General features: G+C 42.9%; 1 protein-coding gene across 8 annotated transcripts in view; it reads left to right on the top strand.

Annotated features, from left to right (window-relative positions):
* The window catches only part of FAT3 (FAT atypical cadherin 3), a 541042-nt gene that overhangs the window by 416583 nt on the left and 100794 nt on the right, over positions 1-23665 (top strand). For all 8 annotated transcript variants that reach the window (XR_015744255.1, XM_087937026.1, XM_087937027.1 and 5 more), the window contains 4 exons: positions 1542-5615; positions 18123-18319; positions 19814-19967; positions 22434-22667. Coding sequence is in view for 7 of the 8 variants with exons in the window: in XM_087937026.1 (XP_087793152.1) it covers positions 1542-5615; positions 18123-18319; positions 19814-19967; positions 22434-22667 (4659 nt within the window). In the remaining variant the exon portion in view is untranslated. The remainder of the gene's footprint in view (positions 1-1541; positions 5616-18122; positions 18320-19813; positions 19968-22433; positions 22668-23665) is intronic.

Consider the following 23665-nt stretch of genomic DNA (forward strand, 5'->3'; position numbering starts at 1 on the left):
ATTTCTCTGATCCATGAAAGAATCTGCAGAGGGGATGTTAATTTTAACAGATGTGTTCAGGCTATAGACATGGCTTTTTATATATATATATATTATTTTACTTCCCAGGGCATTCAGTTAACATGAACACTGCACTGGATAATAGAAACCAATAATTTCACACTTAATAACCTCTAAGAGGCCCCATTTTTTATAAACACCAGATTCTGTGGGGAAGCTCAAACGTCTTATCTGAGAAATACTATACACTCAGCACACTAGTCCCATTGACTAGGTGGATCGTACATTCTCCCTTTTAACAGAACCCATTGTTAACGCTTTTTAATTCATAATCCAAAAGTAATGCCTTTGAGGGGAATATAGAGGACTAATTTGTTGTAATGGCATCTGGGAATGATTGTAGAGGACAGGAGGAAGTGCTGGAGCAGAGACAATGTATTGATAATATGTTAGTTCAGAATAGCAGAGTTGGAAGGGACCTTGAAGGTCTTCTAGTCCAACCCCTTGATCATGCAGGAGACCCTAATACCATTCCGGGCAAGTGGCCTTACAGCCTCCTCTTAAAAGCCTCTGTGATGAACCACCCACAGCTTCTGAAGGCAAGCTATTCCTCTGGGGTAGTCTTCCCACTGTCAGGAAATTTCTCCTTAGTTCTAGGTTGCCTCTCTCCTTGATTAGTTTCCATCCATTGTTTCTTGTCTTGCTTTCTGGTGCTTTGGAAAATAGGTTGATCTTCTGTTCTTTGTGGCAGCCCCTCAAATATTGGAAAACTGCCAAGGTCCTTCTTTTTACTAGACCAGATAAGCCCAATTCCTAAAACATTGTTCGTATGTTTTAGCCTCCAGTCCCCTAGTCACATCTTTGTTGCTCTTTTCTGCATTATTTACAGAGTCTCTACATTTTTTAAATATGGTGATCCAAATTGGATGCAACATTCTAAGGGTGATTTTTATCAAGGCTTTATAAAGCAGTATTAACACTTCATGTGATCTTGATTCTGACCCTCGGTTAAAGCAGCCTAGGACCACGCTGGGTTTTTTTGGCTGCTGCTGCACACGGCTGGCTCATAATTAAGTGATTGTCCACTAGGACTCGAAGATCCCTCTCACGGTTACTGCTGTTGAGCCAGTTTTCACCTCATCTGTACCTTTACATTTGATTTTTCTTGCCTAAGTTTAAAATGTTAACTTTTCTCTAAATTGAATTTCATTTCAGTTAAAAAAAATAGTTGAAAAGAGGATGGGTGGTAAAAGTTTCCCAGAAGGAAAAGCTCAGTTGCTTTCAGAACAAAGGCCATTATATAAAAGATGTGCAGAAAATTCAAAGAAAAGAAATAGGGTTGTGAATTGGTAGCTTATAAATTTAAGGATTGGTTTGGTTTGATTTGGTTTGGTTTTATGGATCACACATATTATTCTCCTAATGTGATGTCAGTAGGCGCCCACTGAGTGTTCTTCAGCCTCCAATATCATAGTTTGATTATTTTTTTTGTCATGTTTAAATTTCACATTTCATTTATTTTTCCTATTTCATTCTTTCAGGGAATACCGGAAACACCTTCAGAATTGAACCAATTCTAGGCATCATCACCGTGCTGAAAGAACCAGACCTGACCACCATGAACCAGTTTGTGCTATCAGTTAAAGCGGCCGACCAGGGTTCTCCCCCATTGTCAGCTACTGCCATTGTCCGCATATCTGTGACGATGTCGGACAACTCCCACCCCAAATTCACACACAAGGAATGGCAAGCTGAAATAAATGAAAATGTTGATTTTGGGACTTCGGTTATCCAAGTCTCGGCAATCAGTCAGTCTACATTAGTGTACGAACTCAAAGATGGCAATATAGATGGAGCCTTCGTGATCAACCCTTATTCTGGAGTCATCACGAGCCAGAAGTCTCTTGATTATGAACACATTTCCTCTTATCAGCTCACAGTGCAAGCCACAAACATGGCAGGGATGGCATCAAATGCCACTGTAAACATCCAGATAGTTGATGAAAATGACAACCCACCAGTTTTTCTTTTTTCTCAATACTTAGGCAGCATCAGTGAAGCCGCCCCTATAAATAGCATTGTCCGGAGCGTGGGAAACAATCCACTTGTGATACGAGCCACAGATACAGATAGCAATCAAAATGCACTGCTCGTCTACCAGATTGTTGAGTCAACTGCCAAGAATTATTTTACAGTAGACTCCAGCACAGGTGCAATTAGAACAATTGCTGATTTGGATCACGAAACCATCGCACATTTCTACTTCCATGTTCACGTTCGAGATAGTGGCAATCCCCAGCTTACCGCAGAAAGTCCCGTGGAAGTTACCATTGATGTAACGGATGTCAATGATAATCCTCCAGTGTTCAGCCAGGCAATGTTTGAAACCATCTTGCTTTTACCAACTTACGTGGGAGTGGAGGTTCTTCAAGTCAAGGCCATGGACCCAGATTTAGAAGTCCCATCTGAACTGACTTACAGCCTGATTGAAGGGAACACAGAATATTTTCTTGTTGATTCAATTTCTGGGGTGTTAACCATAAAAAACAACAGCCTTTCCAAAGACCATTACATGCTGATCGTTAAAGTATCCGATGGGAAATTTTATAGTAGTGCTATAGTGACAATAATGGTCAAGGAAGCCATGGATAGCGGTCTCCACTTCACTCAAGGCCATTATTCCACATCAATCTTGGAGAACAGCACCAATGTCACCAAGGTAGCAGTGGTCAATGCGATTGGAAACCGTCTCAACGAGCCCTTGAAGTATAGCATATTAAACCCAGGGAACAAATTCAAGATCAAACCTACTTTAGGCCTTATTCAAACTGTTGGCCTCCCATTTGACAGAGAAGAACAGGAATTATATGAATTGGTGGTAGAGGCTAGTCGTGAGTTGGACCATCTGCGGGTGGCCAGAGTGGTTGTCCGAGTCCTCATTGAAGACATCAATGACAATGCTCCAGTATTTGTTGGACTTCCATACTATGCTGCTGTTCAGGTTGAGGCTGACCCTGGCACTCTGATATACCGAGTGAGGGCCATTGATAAAGACAAGGGTGCAAATGGAGATGTATCTTACCTATTGAAGGAGGACTATGGCCACTTTGAAATCGACAGTCGTAGTGGGAGTATCACCTTGAAAGCACCCTTTAACTCCGACTTATCCAATATAGAATATTTAATTATAGTCATAGCTAAAGATGGAGGTGACCCATCGCTGTCTGCTTCTGTGGAACTGCCCATCACCATTGTTAATAAGGCCATGCCCGTCTTTGACAAGCCCTTCTACACAGCGTCTGTCAATGAAGACATAGAAATGAACACGCCAATCCTGAGTATCAATGCTACCAGCCCAGAAGGTCAAGGTATCATTTACATAATAGTAGACGGGGATCCTTATAATCAGTTCAACATTGACTTTGACACAGGAGTCCTCAGTGTCATCAGTCCATTAGACTATGAACTCAATCCCATTTTTAAGTTGACGGTGAGAGCCAGTGATGCTCTTACTGGCGCCCGAGCTGAAGTTACAGTGGACTTAATTATCAAGGATGTCAATGACAATGCTCCAGTGTTTGACCACTTTGCTTATAACGCCACCTTAACCGAAGCCTCCTTGATTGGGACTCCGGTCTTGCAGGTCATTGCTACTGATGCAGATTCCGACAATAACAAAATCATCCAGTATCAGATAGTCCAGGACACTTTCAATAGCACGGATTATTTCCATATCGATGGGACAAGTGGACTGATCCTAACTGCCCGCTTGTTGGACCATGAAGTGATGCAGCAATGCAGCTTAAAAGTACGGGCCACCGATAATGGATTCCCACCTCTAAGCAGTGAAGTTCTTGTTAACATCTACGTGACCGATATGAATGACAACCCTCCTATTTTTAATCAGTTGATATATGAATCCTACGTCAGTGAATTAGCTCCTCGGGGCCATTTTGTGACCTGCGTCCAGGCTTCTGATGCAGACAGCTCCGATTTTGACCGATTGGAGTACAGCATCTTGTCTGGAAATGACCGTACCAGTTTTGTGATGGATACCAAGAGCGGCGTCATCACACTCTCAAATCATCGGAAGCAGAGAATGGAGTCAATGTACAGCTTGAACGTTTCTGTTTCTGATGGTTTGTTTACCAGCACTGCTCAAGTGCATATCCAGATTCTTGGAGCTAATTTGTACAGCCCTGTATTCACACAAAGTATTTATGTGGCAGAAGTCAGAGAAAACGCTGTCCCGGGAACCAGGGTGATCCACGTAAAAGCAACCGATGGAGATTTGGGCATCTATGGTCAGATCAGTTACTCCATCATCAATGACTTTGCCAAAGACAGATTTGTCATTGACAACAAAGGTCAGATCCTCACCACAGAGAAACTCGATAGGGAACTCCCTTTAGAAGGTGACATCACTATATTTTTAAGAGCTCTCGATGGTGGAGGGAGGAGCACCTTCTGCACGGTCCGAGTCATAGTGGTGGATGAGAATGACAACGCCCCACAGTTCATGACCGTGGAGTATAGAGCAAGTGTCAAAGCAGATGTTGGGAAAGGTCACTTAGTCACCCAGGTCCAAGCTCTTGATCCTGATGATGGTGCCAATGCTAGGATTGTCTACTCGCTGTATAGCGAAGCCTCTGTTTCTGTTGCGGATCTCCTGGAAATTGACCCAGACAATGGGTGGATGGTAACCAAGGGGAACTTCAACCAGCTGAAAAATACGGTGCTATCTTTTTTTGTCAAAGCGGTTGACGGTGGCATTCCTGTACGGCATTCCCTTATCCCTGTGTACATACATGTTTTACCTCCAGAAACCATCTTGCCTTCATTTTCTCAACCTCAGTATTCCTTTACAGTATCAGAAGATGCCCTCATAGGGAGCACAATCGATGCGCTTCATGTGTTGCCTAACCAAGGCGTCGTCTACAGCACAGTCAACGGCGAATTGACCGGAAACAACAAGGATGGAGTTTTCATTATAGAGCAAGACACGGGCATTATAAAACTGGACAAGAGGCTTGACCATGAGGCAGACCCTGCATTTCATTTTAAAGTGGCTGCAACCCTGCAGCTTGAAAAGGTGGACATTGTGGTAATCGTGGACGTGGATATTAAAGTTCTAGACATTAACGACAACAAGCCAATTTTTGAGGCAGCCAAGTATGACACAATCATAATGGAGGGAATGCCAATAGGGACTAAACTTGTACAAGTCAAAGCAACCGACGCAGATTCGGGGGCCAACGGACAAGTCACCTATTCTCTCTTAACAGAACTGGATATTGACCGGATCTCGGAGGTGTTCACCATTGACGGCAACAGTGGCTGGATCAGCACCTTGAAAGATTTAGACCATGAGACAGATCCCACTTTTGCCTTCACGGTGGTTTCTTCTGACCTGGGAGAAGCCCTCTCCCTTTCCTCCACCACCTTAATCTCCGTCACCGTGACAGACATCAACGACAATGCTCCCGTATTCCAGCAGGAGATGTACAGAGGGTCTGTGAAAGAGAGTGACCCTCCAGGAGAAGTCGTGGCTGTCCTTAGCACTTGGGATGAAGATACATCTGACATCAACCATCAAATTAGCTACCATATTACAGGTAAGGTTCCTTTCAAAGCTAGTGTTGTAAGAAGGGAGCGTGCTGGGGCAGCTTAATCTTTACCTGCAGATGACCCAAAGGTGCTGTTTCAAAAAGCAACTGGGCTTTATTTTTTCCTTGAAGACATCAAGGAAAAAACAAAGTCCAGTTGCCTTTTCAAAAAGCAACTTTGGGACAACCATGTCCTGGATGATTGAGAGTCTCCGTAGACAATAATAGAGGTAGTTGCTCTGCAAAATAAGCTGACTTTGATCAAGATTGTGGCTGCACAAAAATGGTGGACGCTCCCATCCCTGAATGAGTTCTTTCCTTCATTCTCCTTTTGCTGAAGAATTATTGCAGGATTGCTTCTCTTATTTGTAACTTAATATACACATACTTCGTGATATACCAAGTTGATTGCAAACCAGAATTTGTGTTATCTGGCCTACCAGATGTCGGTAGTCTTTTGTAACCGAGACGTGCAACCTAGATAAGAATTTTTACTGTGTGTCTGTGGGAAGTATGACAGGGCAGCAAGTAATATCTGATGCATCACGATGTTGCCGTGCAAATTTTGCAGACTACACACCCAGGCACACAGCATCATTTTGTCATTGTGGCAGCTTTAGCCAGAGACATATATCTATGTTTAGCTTTGTCATCCAGGTCTTTGATGCAGGTGTTTTTGGACACCCTTGTGCAACTCCCGCTTTGGAAGACCTGTGTGTGCATGCTTGCCATGGTGGCGCAGTGGTTAGAATGCAGTACTGCAGGCTACTTATGCTGGCTGCCCGGCTGCCAGCAGTTTGGAAGTTCGATTCTCACGGGCTCAAGGTTGATTCAGCTGTCCATCCTTCCGAAGTCAGCAAAATGACAAGCCAAATTGTGGGGAGCAATATGCTGATTCTGCAAACGACTTAGAGAGGGCTGTGAAGTGGTATATAAGTCTGTGTGCCATTGCTGTTACTTGCTCAGCCACAACATCACTGTGCGACCTTGAGTAAGTAAAGCTGACCTGTTCCATCAGACTTTCAACCAAGGTTTCTTCCTGCAGTCCTTGGAAAAGTTGAGTATTAACCCTTCAAACTAGAAATCTGTGATGAACTTCCGATTTGTGTGACCCGGGGTTTTCATCAACCTTTTGATGGCTGAGGATTGAACAAAATATTTCCGGGGTAAATGATGTGGAGTAGCGGGCTTATGATATTTTTCAGACAGTTGAATCAAGGCAAAACGTTTTTCCCAAGCATTTTCTTGCCTTGTTAAAAATCTGTATTAAGACCTGTTTCTTTTCATGTATCTTCCTTCTCCCAATCAGTAAATCATCATCATTTTTAATGATCCCATAATCCCTTGAAGGGTGGAGTCTAGGCAACTGAACAGAGCTACATAGTGTTTAATGGCTGGATGCCCTTCCTGTCGCCAATGTGGAGTTTTGCTCAACAGATACATTCTCATTGTACCCAGAGAGAGAAATATCTGTCTCTACCTAGAATCAAACTCACAGCCTCTTGATTGTGAGGCGAGATCTCCACCTCTAGGCCACCGCACCACTCCTTCTCCCCATCAGTAAATGTCTTGCCAAAAATTTCCTGGTCATTAAATTCAGTTGGAGCTTCACCTGCGGGCTTCCAAAAAAATAATAATAATAATAAATTGGACACCAAAGACCTTAGCTTGCTGCTTTCTTCCTCCTAAGCACAATCTAATCTTCCTCATCAGCAGTTCCCAAAAGTCAAGCCATTTTCCTATCTCATGCTTCCTAAACATTTCTTGTCGCTTTTTAATCCTCTAGATAACCAGGCACCTTCCAGTTCTTTGTTTTGCGTTCAGCCAATTTCTTCTTAACACCAGATACAGTATTATCTTGCCCACCACCCACCACCTGCCTTATGACATTTATAAGGGGGGGAGGAGAGAGGAAAAAAAAGGGCCAGCTACTACTAAATCCCTTGAGAATTCGTTGGCCTTTGCCCATCCAACTGCATTAATAGAAAGGGGGAAAGGAAGAAAAAAAAATGACAGGTGCCATTCAGCTAACGCTTTTCCAGTGGAACAGGATTGCCCTTACAGATGGCCATTGAAGTGAATGGGATGGCTTCACTTCCACAGCCGGGAAGAAGATAAATAGGAGTTGTCAGACTGGCGTTTCCTGTTTATTCTAAAGATGCTGTTTCCAAAATTCAGCAGTGTTTTGTGCACCCAGAGCAAAGGATGATAAAGGCTGTGTCATACAGCTTTTCCAAGATGGATGGAAAACATCCCTATCCCACTGAAACATCTGCTCGCCCTCATTAAACAGGGACCATTTCATGCCAAGCTCGAGCCATGCGGTGCATTTAGATGCAAACCTCATGACATGTTTTTCTTACTAGGGAGTAGTAAGCCTGCCCTCCTTTTACTCCCGGTTGCAATTTTTAAAAAGGGCATTGATTTCCATTCCACGCACGTAGCAGATGCGTGAAGCAATAAATGCGTGGGTAGGTGATCCTCGGCTTGCGACCACAGTGCAGCCTCAAATTTCTGTTGGTTAAGCGAGACAGTTGTTCAGTGAGCTTCGCCCCATTTTACGACCTGTCTCGCCACCACTGTCAAGTGAATCACTTGCAGACGTGTTTCACACGGTGTCAACTCGTAAAACATTTTGTACACCCGTTTTATAGTTGACAACAGAAAGAAAGGGGGGGAGTTACAAAGAGCAGGCAACAGGGTGAAATCGAAAGTACCTTCCATTCATATTTTCTTCTAAGACTGATTAGATGGCTGAAGCTTCTGCCATGAAAAAAATCTAATTGGAGAGCATGATTGATGACTCTTGGCTATGGATGTGTTTCATTGGATGATACACTGAAAAGGGTCGGGGGAAAAGCAGGATCAAGGGTGACAGTGAATTATGCATCTCAGAGTTGGCTACGCCCAGGTTAGTGCTGGACGGAGAATGTTACCTTCAAATAAATCCTCTTTAGTTTTGGGAGTGTGGCTCAAGGCTCATGATTTAATTAGAGTAACTGCCGGAACCCTGACACGCGGTTCTTGAGTAAATCTGGCTTCCCCCTTGAGTTTGCTTGTCAGGAGGTCGCAAAAAGTGATCATGTGACTCCCTAGGTTTCTACAACCGTCATAAGTATGAACCAATTGGCAAGCATCCAGAGTTCGACCAAGAGAATCCATGGGGATTCTGGAACAGTCATTTAAGTCTGAAAAGCAGTCATAAGTCACTTTCAGTTCTGCTGTAACTTCGGATGGTCACTCAGTGAAGTGTTGTAAATTGAGGACCGCCTGTACCCTTCTGTGAACAAACCAACTCTTGAAAGCACACAAGTAGGGCTTCTCAGTACTCTAGATCAGGAGTCCCCAAGTCCATGGACTGGCACCAGTCTGCGGCATGCCAGAAACTGGGCCATGCAAACAAGCGAAGCCCCATCTGCGGGATGCAGGCAGCACACGAAACTACACCACCACCCCTCTTGTCCATGGAAAAACCTCTGTCCACAGAACCGGTCCCTGGTGCCCCAAAAGTGGCTGCTCTAAATATCTGGAGCTCTCAGAAGTCCTATAGAGTCTAAAGATATTTTCCTTCTGAGTAAAGAGGCAGAGAATTAGAATAGAATAACAGAGTTGGAAAGGGACCTTGGAGGTCTTCTAGTCCAACCCCCTGCTTAGGCAGGAAACCCTACACCATTTCAGACAAATGGTTGTCTAATCTCTTCTTAAAAACTTCCAGTATTGGAGCATTTACAACTTCTGGAGGCAAGTTGTTCCATTGGTTAACTGTTCTAACTGTCAGGAAATTTCTACTTAGTTCTAAGTTGCTTCTCTCTTTGATTAGTTTCCACCCATCGCTTCTTGTCCTGCCCTCAGGTGCTTTGGAGAATAGCTTGATTCCCTCTTCTTTGTGGCAGCCCCTGAGGTATTGGAACACTATTATCATGTCATCCTTAGTCCTCCTTTTCATCAAACTAGACATACCCAATTCCAGCAACCGTTCTTCATACATTTTAATTTGAGGACAAATCTAATTTAAACAGCTTGTTAGGACTTCTAGTCTAACTCCTTTCATTGCTGCTAATTCAGATTTACACTGACGGTGTTACAGTTGTTAAAGCGATTAGAGGAGGAACTCCGAACAACAACGCACATTCAAGATACTGCCTTCCTCAAGGGCATTGATTCATTCAGGTCTATTTTTGTTGTTCTCCTCGGCATAGGAGAACCTTATTCAGTGTGAAAGTGAGATCTTTCCAGGCTTCCAAAGTTCTCTCTCTCTCTCTCTCTCTCTCTCTCTCTCTCTCTCTCTCTCTCTCTCTCTCTCTCTCTGTCTGCTGTTCTTGCTGTGGTTTGCACATAGGGAACAATTGATTTTAAGCCTAGATGTAAGGACAGTCACTGAATGGCAAGCAAGAGAGAGAGAGAGAGAGAGAGACAACAACAAAGAATGTCACGCTTAACAAATTCTCTCTCCGGTGTAGCTGCACAGTTCCTTTTTGCAAAAACAGGGCCATCGTCTTGGGCTCATCCCAAAGGTATACTTCTTACTCCGCTGATGTGACCCTGGCACAAGCAAAATGCACAGAATTAAGAATGTCTTGGGAAAGAAGCGCATTATCCAAAAAAGCTCACAGTATGGCTCTGTTGTTTCTGCTGAACAGATCTGCATGTACAAGCATAGACAAGCAGGGGACTTAACCTTTTTCTTGCCATTTAAGATCTGGCACTCAGCTTGATAAGGGATTCACCTCATTGCCTTGCTGCTTTTCAACCCACTCAGACCGACGTATGAAAAAAAAAATCTTTTCTTTTCTGGTAGCAGGGAAAGGAGAACTTTCTTTGGAGCGTTATAAAGCCTTTTTGCCCGGAAAATAATTCTCTCTCACCGCTTACTCTGCCTCTTTCTACAGGCATAGATGTGGTGTTGTTATTTTTCTGCCCCCTTTAGGAAAAATAGCACTTAGATTCATATACCGCTTTACAGTGCTTCACAGCCCTCTCTGAGCGGTTTTACAGAGTCCGCCTATTGCCCCCAACAATCTGACTCCTCATTTTACCCACCTCGGAAGGATGGAAGGCTGAGTCAACCTTGAGCCTGGTGAGTTTTCAACTACCAAATTGCAGTCAGTCAGCAGAAGTAGCCTGCAATACCGCACCGCGCCACCGTGGCTCAAATGGAGAAAACTGGCAGGAAATATTTGGGCATGCGTGTTTGGGCTGAAGGATGCATGTGATCTTAAGTAGCTTGCAGGAGTTATTTTCAGAGAGTGGCTGTGATCAGAGAAATAATATCTAGACCCGGAATGAGAAAGATTGGATATGAATTAACATAACAAGTTCATTTTAATGAAATATGATAAATAAAATGCCCTTAGTCTGACAGTAGCCAGTCAGATGCAGAATAACAGAATAACAGATGCAGAATAACAAAGAGTTGGAAGGGATTTGGAGGTCTTCTTGCAGTCAAACCAAGGTGACCAAAGAATACAGCTTCATTGTTTGTATTTCTTTTCCCATGAAATTACAAAGCATTTAGCAGTGGTTGGAGTTGGGGATTCTGTTTATCTTTTATAAATCTGGGGTTCACAACAGCAAATAATATTATCAGTTTGAAATGGAATAGCTTCACACGGTCTACTTAAGTCTTCTCTGATATGAGTCTGGCAAACAAGTCTCTTGAGTAAATTATTTGGAGAGCGTAGAGCAAGTATTTATGCATTGCCAAGCCTTTGTATATACATGGCCGTCTGTTGCTGATGTTCATCGTGGTCTGCAGTCAACATTAATATTAAAATATCAAATGTTACCAAGTTGCATTTGTTTTAGAAAAAGCTCACCAGGGTGAAAGCTTAAGATGTGCTTAGCCTGAACCCGGACCTACTGCTTTCATTTTGGTTATTGAGATAGAAATTCTAGTAAATTATTATGTGGGCATACTACTACATCGACTTCCGAGATCAGAAGCCCTGCGTTATTTAAAACCTTTCGCAGCTTGAGGATTTCTAAAGTATGAATTTTTCTACTGGCCCGAGCGTTGGGATCCTAAGCCTGCCCCACAATGAGCACATTGTGTAAGCCGCAACGTTCCACTGGGATCCATTTGTGCGTGTTGGTTTTTCATTGCCAAAGCCATTCTGTCATTTTCAAGGCTCAAAAGCCTGTTCTGTAAATACAATCATGCATGAACCATTTACTTAATGAACTTGTGAGTTGAGTAAGTAGACCACTGAATTAAAAGGAAGGGGGGGAAGGATAATTAATGAGAATGGTGCGTAGTGCACTCCGAACACTTATTAGGTTTACCTCTAAGGAAAGGCGGTGGCCCTGCACGAAATGTGGAAAATCCATCTCGAACAAGAGACGTAAAATCGTACAATCGTGCTTACTGTGCCCTTGGGAAAGCTTAAATGTAGAATAGGGGGTAGTATGTTTTCACTCTCCTCAGCGTTTTATTAGAAGTTTCCCATTCTCTTCTGCCTTCATAGCAAAAGAATGATTCCCTCTTTTCACAGGTGTTCCTAAAATCCGTGGAATCCTTAATGCTAATGAATCAGTAAATCAGCATGTCCCCATCACTGGGATTAATAACGGGTCAGATTCTGGCAAGAAGGAAGTGCCTTCTCTGTTACATATTGGTAGCCTCCGTTCACCGTGAGATCTTTGACCGGCTCCAAATTTAATACTGTTGTAAATTCCGTTTATGATCCATCCATTCTCCAAAGCAATTCCAACAATAATGTAACCTTCCTCATTCTCTTCTCCCGCCTCCGCCCCCTTCTGATTCTTTCAACAACTTTCTCGTTTCGCTCGGGAAAACTTAACCTGGTATTTGAATCAATAGGGGTGACCTTCTAACAGGGTTCCAATATCTCAGGGGCTGCCACAAAGAAATGGGTGTCAGCCTGTTATTCCAAAGTACCTGAAGGCAGGACAAGAAGCAATGGATGGACACTCATCAAGGAGAGAAGCTGCCGAGCATTAAAGGAGAAAGGTCCAGACAGAACAAGCAATAGATGGAATGGCCTTTAGAGGTTGCAGGCTCCAACACTGGAGGCTTTCAAAAAGAGACTGGACAATCATTTGTCTGAAATGGTGTAAGGTGTCCTTGGTGTTCTCTGTGTTTGCTTGTTTTCTGGCAGACGTTTCTTTACCCAAACTATCATCAGTGCTAGCACTGACTAGCACCCATGATGTTACCTAGTTTGGGTAATAGCAATAGCACTAAGCACTTAGGCTTATATACTGTTTTATAGTGCTTTACAGACCTCTCTAAGCAGTTTACGGAGTCAGCATATAGTCCCCAACAATTTGGGTCCTCATTTTATTTATTTTTATTTTATTTTATTTGGTTTGTCAATTGCTTACAAGATAATAGGTATAAGTATAAACATAGTTATGAATACATGAAATGGATACGTATAAGAAAAAATAAAAAAGAAACAATAGGACAGGGACGGTAGGCATATTGGTGCGCTGATGCACACCCCCTATAGACCTCTTAGGAAAGGGGTGAGGTCAATAGTAGACAGTCTAAGGTTAAAGTTTTTGGGGTTTGGGGAAGAAACCACAGAGTCAGGTAGAGTATTCCAGACATTGACCAATCTGTTGCTGAAGTCATATTTCCTGCAATCAAGTTTGCATTTTAACCAACTCGGAAGGAGGGAAGGCTGAGTCAACCTTGAGCCTGGTGAGATTTGAACTGCCAAATTGCAGGCAACCAGCAGTCAGCAGACAGAGCCTGCAGTACTGCACTCTAATCATTGTGCCACCGTGGCTCGTGAAATGTCTGCAAGAAATCAATCAAGCTCAGAGAGCACCAAGGACCCCCTCATGTCAACCCTGAGCTACAAATATTCTCCTCTATGGTATAAGGTCTCCTGTTGGAGCAGGGAATTGGACTAGAACAGGGGTGTCAAACTCAAGGCCCGGGGGCTAGAAGCGGCTTGCAGGGTGCTTAGATCTGGCCCGGGGGGGGGGGGTCCCTTAAAACAGAGAAGGACCATTACGCATTGCCTCTGCCAGCGAAAACGGAGCTTGGGAGGGCCAGGTGGGCTCCATTTTCGCTGGCAGAGGCTTGCAGGAGGCCATCGCAGCCAAAAATGGAGCTCTGGAGCCTATTTTCTCTGACAGAGCACTTGGGGCACCACAGGTGCCCTTGACATGAGTGATGTTCAGCTGGCCATGCCCACCTTGGCCACGCCTACCCCAACCTCCTGAGCTTAAATATGCAGCCCTCAATTAAATCAAGTTTGACACCCCTGGACTAGGAGATCTCCAAGGCCTCTTCCAACTCTGTTATTTCTTAACCCAATTTCTGGGTGCAAACAACACCCTTGAATTGTAAACTAACCAATGGGTAGTGTGCTAAGCCACAAAAAAACAAAGCAAAGTTCAAAAAAAAAATAACCCTGTTAGGTATGCACAAATGCAGGTGTTTTATTTATTATCCATTTATTAGATGTTTATCCCATCTTTATTACTTTATAAGTGACTCAAGTTGACAGGCATGCATAATATTCCTTCCTCCTGCTATTTTGATTTTGGGTCCTTTACTCACCTGGAAATTTAGAACTGCTTAGGCTGAGAAGACAAGATGCTTCTCCCTCAGTTAATTTCATGTCTGAACCTAGATTTAAATCTGGGTCTTCCCGGTTTATACTTACTTATTGGATATTTGTGGTTAGATGACCAATTTCCATTTCAATATTGTTATTGTTGTAATAGTTTCTTGCACCCAGGTGTGAATCCTATGTCAATCCCGCACTTCACATCATGAAAACTTTCCATGCAGGAAAAAAAAATCCCCCCAAATGTATGATGTACAAATGATCAGCAGAGATAGCAGTGGGCGTTCATAATGCCAAAGGAAAAAGACTAGCACTTTGTTCATCTATTAACTGTAGGAATTTTCAGAACATTTTATAGCAGATTTTCAAAACTGCAGTATTTTGACCTTCTAAACTTTCTGTGTGTGGTTTATTCCCGTGTTTCGAAGAGTTTATTTTTCTGGGGGTTTGCACGTTCCTTTTATGTCTGACTTTTGTAAGATGCACTAATTTGGGGTGAGGGGGTAGTCAGACTTGAAGTAAACAAGAATGAGAGATTTGAGAGGGTATAATGCTGATTGTTTAAGCTTTAAAGCCTTTGAAAAAGGCAGACTTTTTTTAAAAAAAATAGTCCTTGTATGTTGTAATGTAAGCAGAATGTAAGAAGAAAATCACTAGTAGATTTTTTTTTAACATAAAATATGTTCATGTTTGCAGTCAGGATTCTTCTATTTTTAAAAATGAACAGAAAATTTGATTAATTAGAACGCTGTTAAGACACCGGTGCTGCTTATTATGTTAGCAGAAAAGTTAATTAATCACCAGAGAACTGGATTTGCAAGCAAGCATATATAGGGGAAATAAAAGACCAGAGTCACAGATTGCCGTGCACATGCACAACACATACATAACACAATCACACACACTTCTTTTAACCTTAAAAAATTTAAAGCACATTGCCCAAACAGGTAATTACTTGGAACAACATTTCCTAAACCATTATATTCGAGAAGTGTTGAGCCAGTAACTCACATAACTAACTAAATAACATAGGAAATCTTGAATTCTGCTTATGATTTATTTACGTTATGTCATGCAAAAGCCAAATTTGAGGCCATCGTTGTGGCCAAAGGACCACATTTCATTCTTCCCTTCCTCCTGCATCCCTTTTTCTAATGACTCTATTCCACCATCACTTTGATATTAGTGTAACTCTTGTCCCACAACAAATTGTCCCATAGTGAGTTGGCCATGGCAAGTGGTTCCGCAATGAGTTGGCCATGGCAAGTTGACCATGGGGAATTAACATAGACACCACCACCACCCCAAGAAAATCCAGTTGCCTTTTGGAAAAAGTACCTTTTGGACAATCAAGACCTGAGTGATTGAGAATCTCTATAGACTTTTATTTTATTTTATGTACAAGATATCAAGTATAGTTATGAACATAAACACGAACAAAGGAAGTAAATACAGAGAAATGGGGACAGTAAGACAGGGACAGTAGGCACACTTGTGAACTTATGCATGTCCCCTTTAAGGACGTCTTAGGAATGGGTTGAGGTCTACGATAGACAGTTTGAGGTTGAAGCTGTGAGGGTTTGAGGCAGTAACAACGGAGTCATTCCAAGCGTTGACCACTCTGTTGCTGAAGTCATATTTTCTGCAATTGAGTTTGAAGCGGTTTACTTTGAGTTTGTATCGATTGTTTGCTCGTGTATTATTGTGGTTGAAGCTGGCATTTTAACATCAAGGCATAAAGAAACACTGGGAATATTAAGGAACATGGATCAAAATCATTACTCCCTCCTTTTTATTCCTTGTATATATCAATATTTGAAATAGCTCTATTTCCCTTGTAGAAGATGGTGAAGACAAGTGTTCTGACTTGATTTTGTACCATGCAATTTAATGATGTGGAAAAAGTAACGTCCCTGTGTTCAGAGTCCCACTTCTAGGGTAATAGCGAGCTGATTAGCTTCATCCTTTCTCTTCCTCGCTGGCTTTTTCCTCTTGTATAAATTTAGTTTAATTGCCAGCCTTATCTTGAAATGGCTCTTTAAACGACCTCTTGTTAGGTCTACTTAAAGATCATGTGCCTTTGTGCGTTTGGCAGGCTCTGGAAATCAGCACTCAACTCACACACGTACACACCCCCAAACAAGCATTGTAACGAATACAGAAACAACACCAGCAGTATAGGGAGGAGGGGGAGGGAGAAGAGACCTCTATTAACACATCCCACTGCACTCCCTTGATTGCATAATCAACAGCTAATGAAATTGTCCTAGTAACCGGGAATGAGGGGGTTGAAGCACATCCCCTTGAGACTGAAGTGGAAAGAGAATTGTGCCACATGAAGCCTATTGATTGTTCACTGTTTGAATCTGATTACCCTTAAGAGGAGTAAAACAAGGATGCCATCTCCCAACTTGGCTCACGTGGTTGTCGTTTGCATGGAAAGTTGCCGTTGGGATTCACGGTGAGAAGCGCAAGCATCTCAACGTGTTGTCAAGATGAGGTCAGGAGGATGCGGACTATAATTAGCTAGCTTATTCGCAGTGGGTTAGGGTAAGGTTGTCAGTGTGGTGGCATGTTGTCTTTGCTGGTCATAGAAATGTTCTTCAAAACTCTGAAGGAACTTGAGAAGCATCAGGAAAATAAGCTGCAAGAAGAGAACAATAGCACTAGCACTTAAGACTTATATACCGCTTGACAGTGCTTTACAGCCCTCTCTAAGCGGTTTACAGAGTCAGCCGATTGCCTTCGAACAATTAGGACCCTCATTTTATCCACAGGATGGAAGGCTGAGACAAACTTGAGCCTGGTGAGATTTGAACTGCCAAATTGCAGGCAACCGGCAGTCAGCAGAAGTAGGCTGCAGTACTACACTCTAACCACTGCATACTGAACTCTAACCAGGGGTGGGATTCTACCAGTTCGCATCTATTCGCTAGAGCCGGTTGTTAACATTCTAAGCAGTTTGGAGAACTGGTTGTTAGAAGAAATTACTGGCCTAATCCTGTAAGGAAGGCAGGAAGGAAACATTCTGGTGCTGCTTATAGAAACTGCCTCTCTGTTAACCCTTATTGCATTCTTGGCAGGACTAGACTTCATCCCTCAGGAACATCTCTGGAGTTTTTTTCCCCTCCTTTTCCTGGTACTTTGCTTGTGTGGAGTGACCATTCAAAGTTACAATGGCACTGAAAAAAGTGACATGACCATTTTTCACACTTACGACTGTTGCAGCATCCCACAGTCACGAGAGGCCAGGCGAGGAGATGCATGCCTCAATGTGAGTGATATTGAGTTGGCCACACCCAGCCAATAACATGGCCACCAAGCCATGTCCACCCAGTCACATGACCACCAAGCCACACCCACCACCTAAGCCATGCCCACAGAACCGGTTGTTAAAAATTTGAATCCTACCCCTGACTCTAACCACTGCACCACCAAGGCAATGTTCCTACTTCTTCAGTAGTTTCAATAGAAGAGAATATTTGTAGCTCAGAGTTGAACTGTGCAGTCCTCGGTGCTCTCTGAGCTTGGTTGCTTTCTTGCAGATGTTTCATTACCCAACTAGGAAACATCATCAGGAGCTGAGGCAAGTAACAGGGGCTCACCCCATCATGCGGCGCTGGGGTCTCGAACCTGGGTCTTTAATTGCTACTCCATCCCATCCTCCTGCTTTAAATATGACCGTCCTTTAAAATGCTTGGATTTTGTTTTTCAAATCTGATTTTTAATTTTCAACCACCTTCTCTCCTACTCTTCCTTTCCCCAAAATACTTTTTTACTACTACTTCCTCTTTTCTTCATCCCTATTTCTCTGTTATACAGCTCCCTCGATTCCTTGACAGATCACAGAACTAACAAGGATCCGTGTTAACTCTTTGGTGCGAGCAGAGGTCATTGGTGAGAAACCGTTAGGACTTCTTCATATCCTGCCCGTGGCAATGTTTTCTTTTTCTCTTCTTCTTTGCCACAGGAGGAAACCCCAAAGGGAAGTTTGCTCTTGGCCTGGTTCAGAATGAATGGAAGGTATATGTCAAGAGACCTCTGGATCGAGAAGAGCAGGATGTCTACCTGCTGAACATTACAGCCACGGATGGACTGTTCGTAACCCAGAGTGCGGTGGAAGTGACCGTCACGGATGTTAATGACAACAGTCCTGTCTGCGATCAGGTTAGTTGGCAACTTTTTCCATGGTTGTGTTCTGACCCAGCTCCCCAAACACGACAAGCCCTCTGACGTGAACTCAAAAGATTCCTTTATTAGGAATGCTGGCAGCCCCTCGCAGGCTAACAAGTCCGTCCTGCCGGAAGATGAATAGCTGTCTGCCACATTTATTCATCTCCATCCCCTGCCTTTTATCGCCAGAGCTAGGGCGGGGCCTCACTAGCAGCAGTGGCTATTCTGTCCCAAGGATCGGCCCATGGATTTCCACTGCTCTCCTCTCCTCTGCCTTCTGCACAGCTGCGTGTCAGGCACTGGACCCAGGTGTTCCTCCTCTTCCTCATCAGCCACCTCCAGACCTGGGAGCTGTTGACTCTCCATCTGAGGGCTGACGGACGGCCCAGGCTCCACCTCTCTCTCTCTCTCTCTCTCTCTCTCTCTTTCTCTCTGTCTCTGTCTCTCTCTCTCTCTCTCTGCCAGCTCCATTCCCTCTTCCCCCTCAGAGTTCCCAGGTTGCCCTAATGCTGACCCTGATTCCTACATCTCCTCCTCCTCTGATTCAGCTGCTGGAGGGGCCAGCGGTCAACAGGCCACAACAGGATGGAAATTAAGATTAGATTAGATGAACAGATAGATAAAACTGAAGAATGGAATGGAATGGAATGGAATGGAATGGAATAGAATAGAATAGAATAGAATAGAATAGAATAGAATAGAATAGAATAGAATAGAATAGAATAGAATAGAATAGAATAGAATAGAATAGAATTCTTTATTGGCCAACACTTAATAATAGTCATAGGGTACAAAAAGCAATCAAATCTTATTAAGAAACAGTCAATATAAATCGTAAGGATACAAGCGACAAAGTTAGAGTCATACAGTCACAAGTGGGAGGGGAGGGGTGATAAGGAATGATGAGAAGGTTAGTAGTGATAGTAATGCAGACTTTGTAAATAGTTGGACAGTGTTGAGGGAATTATTTGTTTAGTGATGGCGTTCAGGGAAAAACTGTCCTTGTGTCTAGTTGTTCTGATGTGCGGTGCTCTATAGCGCCGTTTTGAGGGAAGGAGTTGAAACAGTTTAGGTCCAGGATGTGAGGGGTCTGTAAATATTTTCACAGCCCTCTTTTTGACTCGTGCTGTATTCAGGTCCTCAATTGAAGGCAGGTTGGTAGCAATTGTTTTTTCTGCAGTCCTAATTACTCTCTGAAGTCTGTGTCTGTCCTGTTGGGTTTCAGAAGCAAACCAGGCAGTTATAGAGCTGCAGATGATAGACTTTTTAGTCTAAGAGAAGAATTTTTTATCATATTATGTATCACGTTTCTAATGAGAACTATCTGGAGATGGGGCAGTATGATCTAAAAATGGATAATGAATGGAGCGCCAGTGCTGAGCAGTACTTCCAAACCAACGAGAATGTTGGGATTTCTAAATTGACCATCATTTGTCAGTCTAAGTTGGAATCACTCTTCTTTTTTTCTTTCTTCTTTTTTGTCTTAAGGTTACATACATGGCAATATTCCCTGAGGACATCCCTCCCAACAAAATTATCCTTAAAATGGGTGCGCGAGATGTAGACATTGGCTCCAACGGTGAAATTCACTATTCTTTATATGGCTCAGGAAACGGCAAGTTTCTTTTGGACCCTGAAAGTGGTAAGACGATGATGAATTTTTACACGGATGATTTCTCTGTTTGATTAATGTTAAAATTACAGCTACTGCCGATTTCTCTCCCTCAGCCTCTAGGTACCTCCTTCACATTCCTGCCAAAATATGCTGGCTGCTTCCAACGTTTTAATTATTTAGAAGTTGCCTGGTCGTTCTAAAAATAGATCTTACAGAGGAAACCAGCATTTGTCCAACAGAACAGAACAGAAAATAACGGAAGGGAACTTGGAGGCCATCCAGTCCAACCCCTTGCTCAAGCAGCAGACCCTATACCATTTCAGACAAATGGCTGTCCAATCTCTTCTTGAAAGCCTCCAGTGATGGAGCCCCCATAACATCTGAAGACAAGCTGTTCCCACTGGTTGATTGTTTGCCACTGTTAGGAAATTTCTCCTTAGTTCTAGGTTGCTTCTCTCCTTGTTTAGGTTACACTCCTTGCTTCTTGTCTTGCCTTTGAGCTATGGAAAATAGTGTGACAGCCCTCAAACTATTTAGGAATGGAATGGAGGGCAGGGGAGGGATCAGAACGCTTCGCTTCATTTGGCCAAATATGATTGGACACACAAAAGAATTTGTCTCCGGTGCAAAAGCTCTCAGATGCTTCTTAAGATGAACCTTCCCCTTCTGTTTCCTATATGAAGCTTCTTTATCTGTTTTAAGGATCTTAAACCAGAAATGAGCCAGCGGCCATTGTTACTCACCTGTTTGCTGGTGTGAGTGGCCAAATACATGGCTAACCGTTATCTCCTATTATTCTTCTGCCTGAGTGAAGCCCGTGTGTTGCTTCCAGTCTTAGAGCTCTGTATGCCTAAACATCAGAGCCGTGCATTAAAAATTTCAGTTTAATGGAAGAAATATAGCTTGCAACGTTGCCTTGAGAGGAAGAGAGCATTTTTCTCACAGGAGCATAGTGCCTTGGCACTTACTTAGTGATGAAGTGGCCAACTGTTCTCTTGAGTGTCTAATCTTCCACTATACAATCATCTCTTCAGCTACCACTATTCCGCCTCCTGATACTTCAGCCCCGCTCTTGCAGTACACTTTCCTCCATTCCAAGCTGCTTATCAATGCTGTGCGTTTTTTTTTAATTGGGAGGAGATAGGGGGAGAGGTTGCAGTGAAAAGGAAGGGGTTATAATAATTTAGCAACAGCAATTGGTTTATGTCAGTGATAGAAATGTGCTGATCAGGAAAGGTTGCTCCATGTAATTTGGCATTCAGAGATCCAGGGAGGGGTGTAAGGGAGACATCATTTTGCTGAAGGACATCAAGCATCTGTGAACATTTTACCTTGTTGATTTTTTTTTTAAAAAGTAAGACCTTAAAAATCATAATGTCATAAATCAAGGGTGTCAGACTCGATTTCATTGAGGGCCGCATCAGGGTTGTGTTTGACCTCGGGGAAGATGGAGGGTGTGGCCAGCTCACTTGTGTCAAGGGCGCCTGGGGGGGAGGCCGAGTGCTCTTGGCTCCCGAGCTCCGTTTTCAGCTGCCACGACCTCCTGCAACCCTCTGCCACTGAAAATTCAGCTCCATTTTCCCTGGCAGAGAGTTGCCGGAGTCTGTGATAGCTGAAAACGGAGCTCGGGAGCCCGTTTTTGCTGGCAGAAGTATCGTGGGCCAGTCCTTCACTGTTCCCAGGGCAGCCCCGTGGGCCAGATCTAAGTACCCTGCAAGCCAAATCTGGGCCCCCGGCCTTGAGTTTGACACCCCCGGAGAGTGGACTAGGTATTGAATGCAGGTCAGACTTCCCTGGTGTATGTCCACTGCTCTTTCATGAGAAAGAGTCAAATTCCCAGATTCTCTCTCATAAAATATTAGGCAGAATTATTTTTTGGTCCCTGGTTAATGACGAGCAGAGAGGTTATAAGAATCCACACCTCTTCAAGTTGCCCTAGATGAGAAACACTGGCTTAACAAGCTGTCCTGTTCACACAACACAGTGGCTGAGGACCCAAGCCATTTTAAGATAAGATTGGATTATAATTTTAAGATAAATTAATGGAATAGGAATAAGAATAGAAATAGAATAGGAATAGAACAGGGATAGGATAGGATAGGATAGGATAGGATAGGATAGGATAGGATAGGAATAGAATAGGAGTAGAAATAGGATGGAATGGAATAGGGATAGGATACGATAATAGAATAGGAATAAGAATAGAATAGAATAGGAATAAAATCGGAATAGAACAGAACAGAATAGAATAGAATAGTTTTATTGTCATTTTGAATGTACGCTAACCAGCATATTTTAAAAAATAAAATTTCATTGCATAAAGCTCTCAAAGGATCATGACTTCCAATTGTACACTGCGTCTTATCATGTTTACACATTACTTTGTAAAAAGAAATAATAGTGTTGGTAATAAAACAATGATGTTGTCATGACAATCCACTTATTTTTCCCTGTTTTCCTTTTTTTCCCCACCTGCCCTTGAATTTGTTTTAGGGGAGCTCAAAACATTAGCTCCGTTAGACCGTGAAAAGACCCCTGTCTACAATCTCATCGCCCGGGCAACTGATGGGGGTGGGAAGTTCTGTCAATCAAAACTCCATCTAATATTGGAAGATGTCAATGATAATCCTCCACTGTTTTCTTCTGACCACTACACTGCCTGTGTCTATGAGAACACTGCCACCAAAGCCTTGCTAACACGAGTGCAAGCCAACGACCCTGACGTAGGTGAGTATAGGATGCTAAAAGGAACACTTGAGTAGAAGCGTGTAAGTAGAACTTGGTAAGGGAAGGGGTAGCCTTTATTTTTCTTTGTAATCTATGCATTATCTTTTAACAACAATTATTAAATTCATAAGTAGCACAAGAAATTAAAGTTCTCACATCTGGATTTGGTCCCCAAATCCAAAACTCACGTTTGTCGGTTAAATAGCGTCTTAGCCCAGTTAGGTGTAGTGGTGAAGTCACCAGGCTAGAAACCAGAAGTCTGTGAGTTCTAGTGCCACCTTGAGCATGTGAAAACCAGCTTGATGATTTTGGGCCAATCACCAGGTGACGGTGAGTTCTAGTTCTGCTTTAAGCATGAAAGCTGGCGGGTGATTTTGCGCAAATGACCAGGAGACATTCTAATCCTACTTCAGCATGAAAGCAAGTTGAATGGTTTAGGGCCAGTCATTATCTCTCTGTCTTACCCATCTCACAGGTTTATTATTATGAGGAAAATAGGAAGAAGGAATGTTGTGTATGTTCAAACCTTGAGTTATTTATAGAAATAATAATGGTGAGATATAAATAAATTATTTTTTTTTTAAATGAGGTTTCATTTGGTTTTGTGGTTGAAGCATCAGACTAGAAACTGGAAGAATGTGAGTTACAATCTCACTTTAGGCACAAAGCCAGTTGGGTGATGGTGGGCCAGTCTCTTTCCCTCAGCCCTAGGAAGCAGCCAATGGCAAATCACTCTGAAAAATCTTGCCTAATAAGCTGCAAGGACTCATCCAAGCGGCCTCTAAGAATTAGATACAACTGAATGGGGGGGATCAAAATAGAAGAAAGTCCATGGGATTAAATTAGCTCATAGATGGATTGCACTCAAAACTTACCAGGCATAGAAATGTTGTAAGAGATACATTTTTGCCAATGTTTTCTGGCATCCTTATATGGGTAAGAGATGACCAGGCTGGCCATGACGGAGGGGACAAACGTGTCATAAGTCATGGGTCCGT

The sequence above is a fragment of the Pseudonaja textilis genome, chromosome 7, assembly GCF_049901715.1.
Source record: "Pseudonaja textilis isolate UNSWEBS1 chromosome 7, rPseTex1.2, whole genome shotgun sequence".
Classification (NCBI taxonomy): Eukaryota; Metazoa; Chordata; class Lepidosauria; order Squamata; family Elapidae; genus Pseudonaja; species Pseudonaja textilis.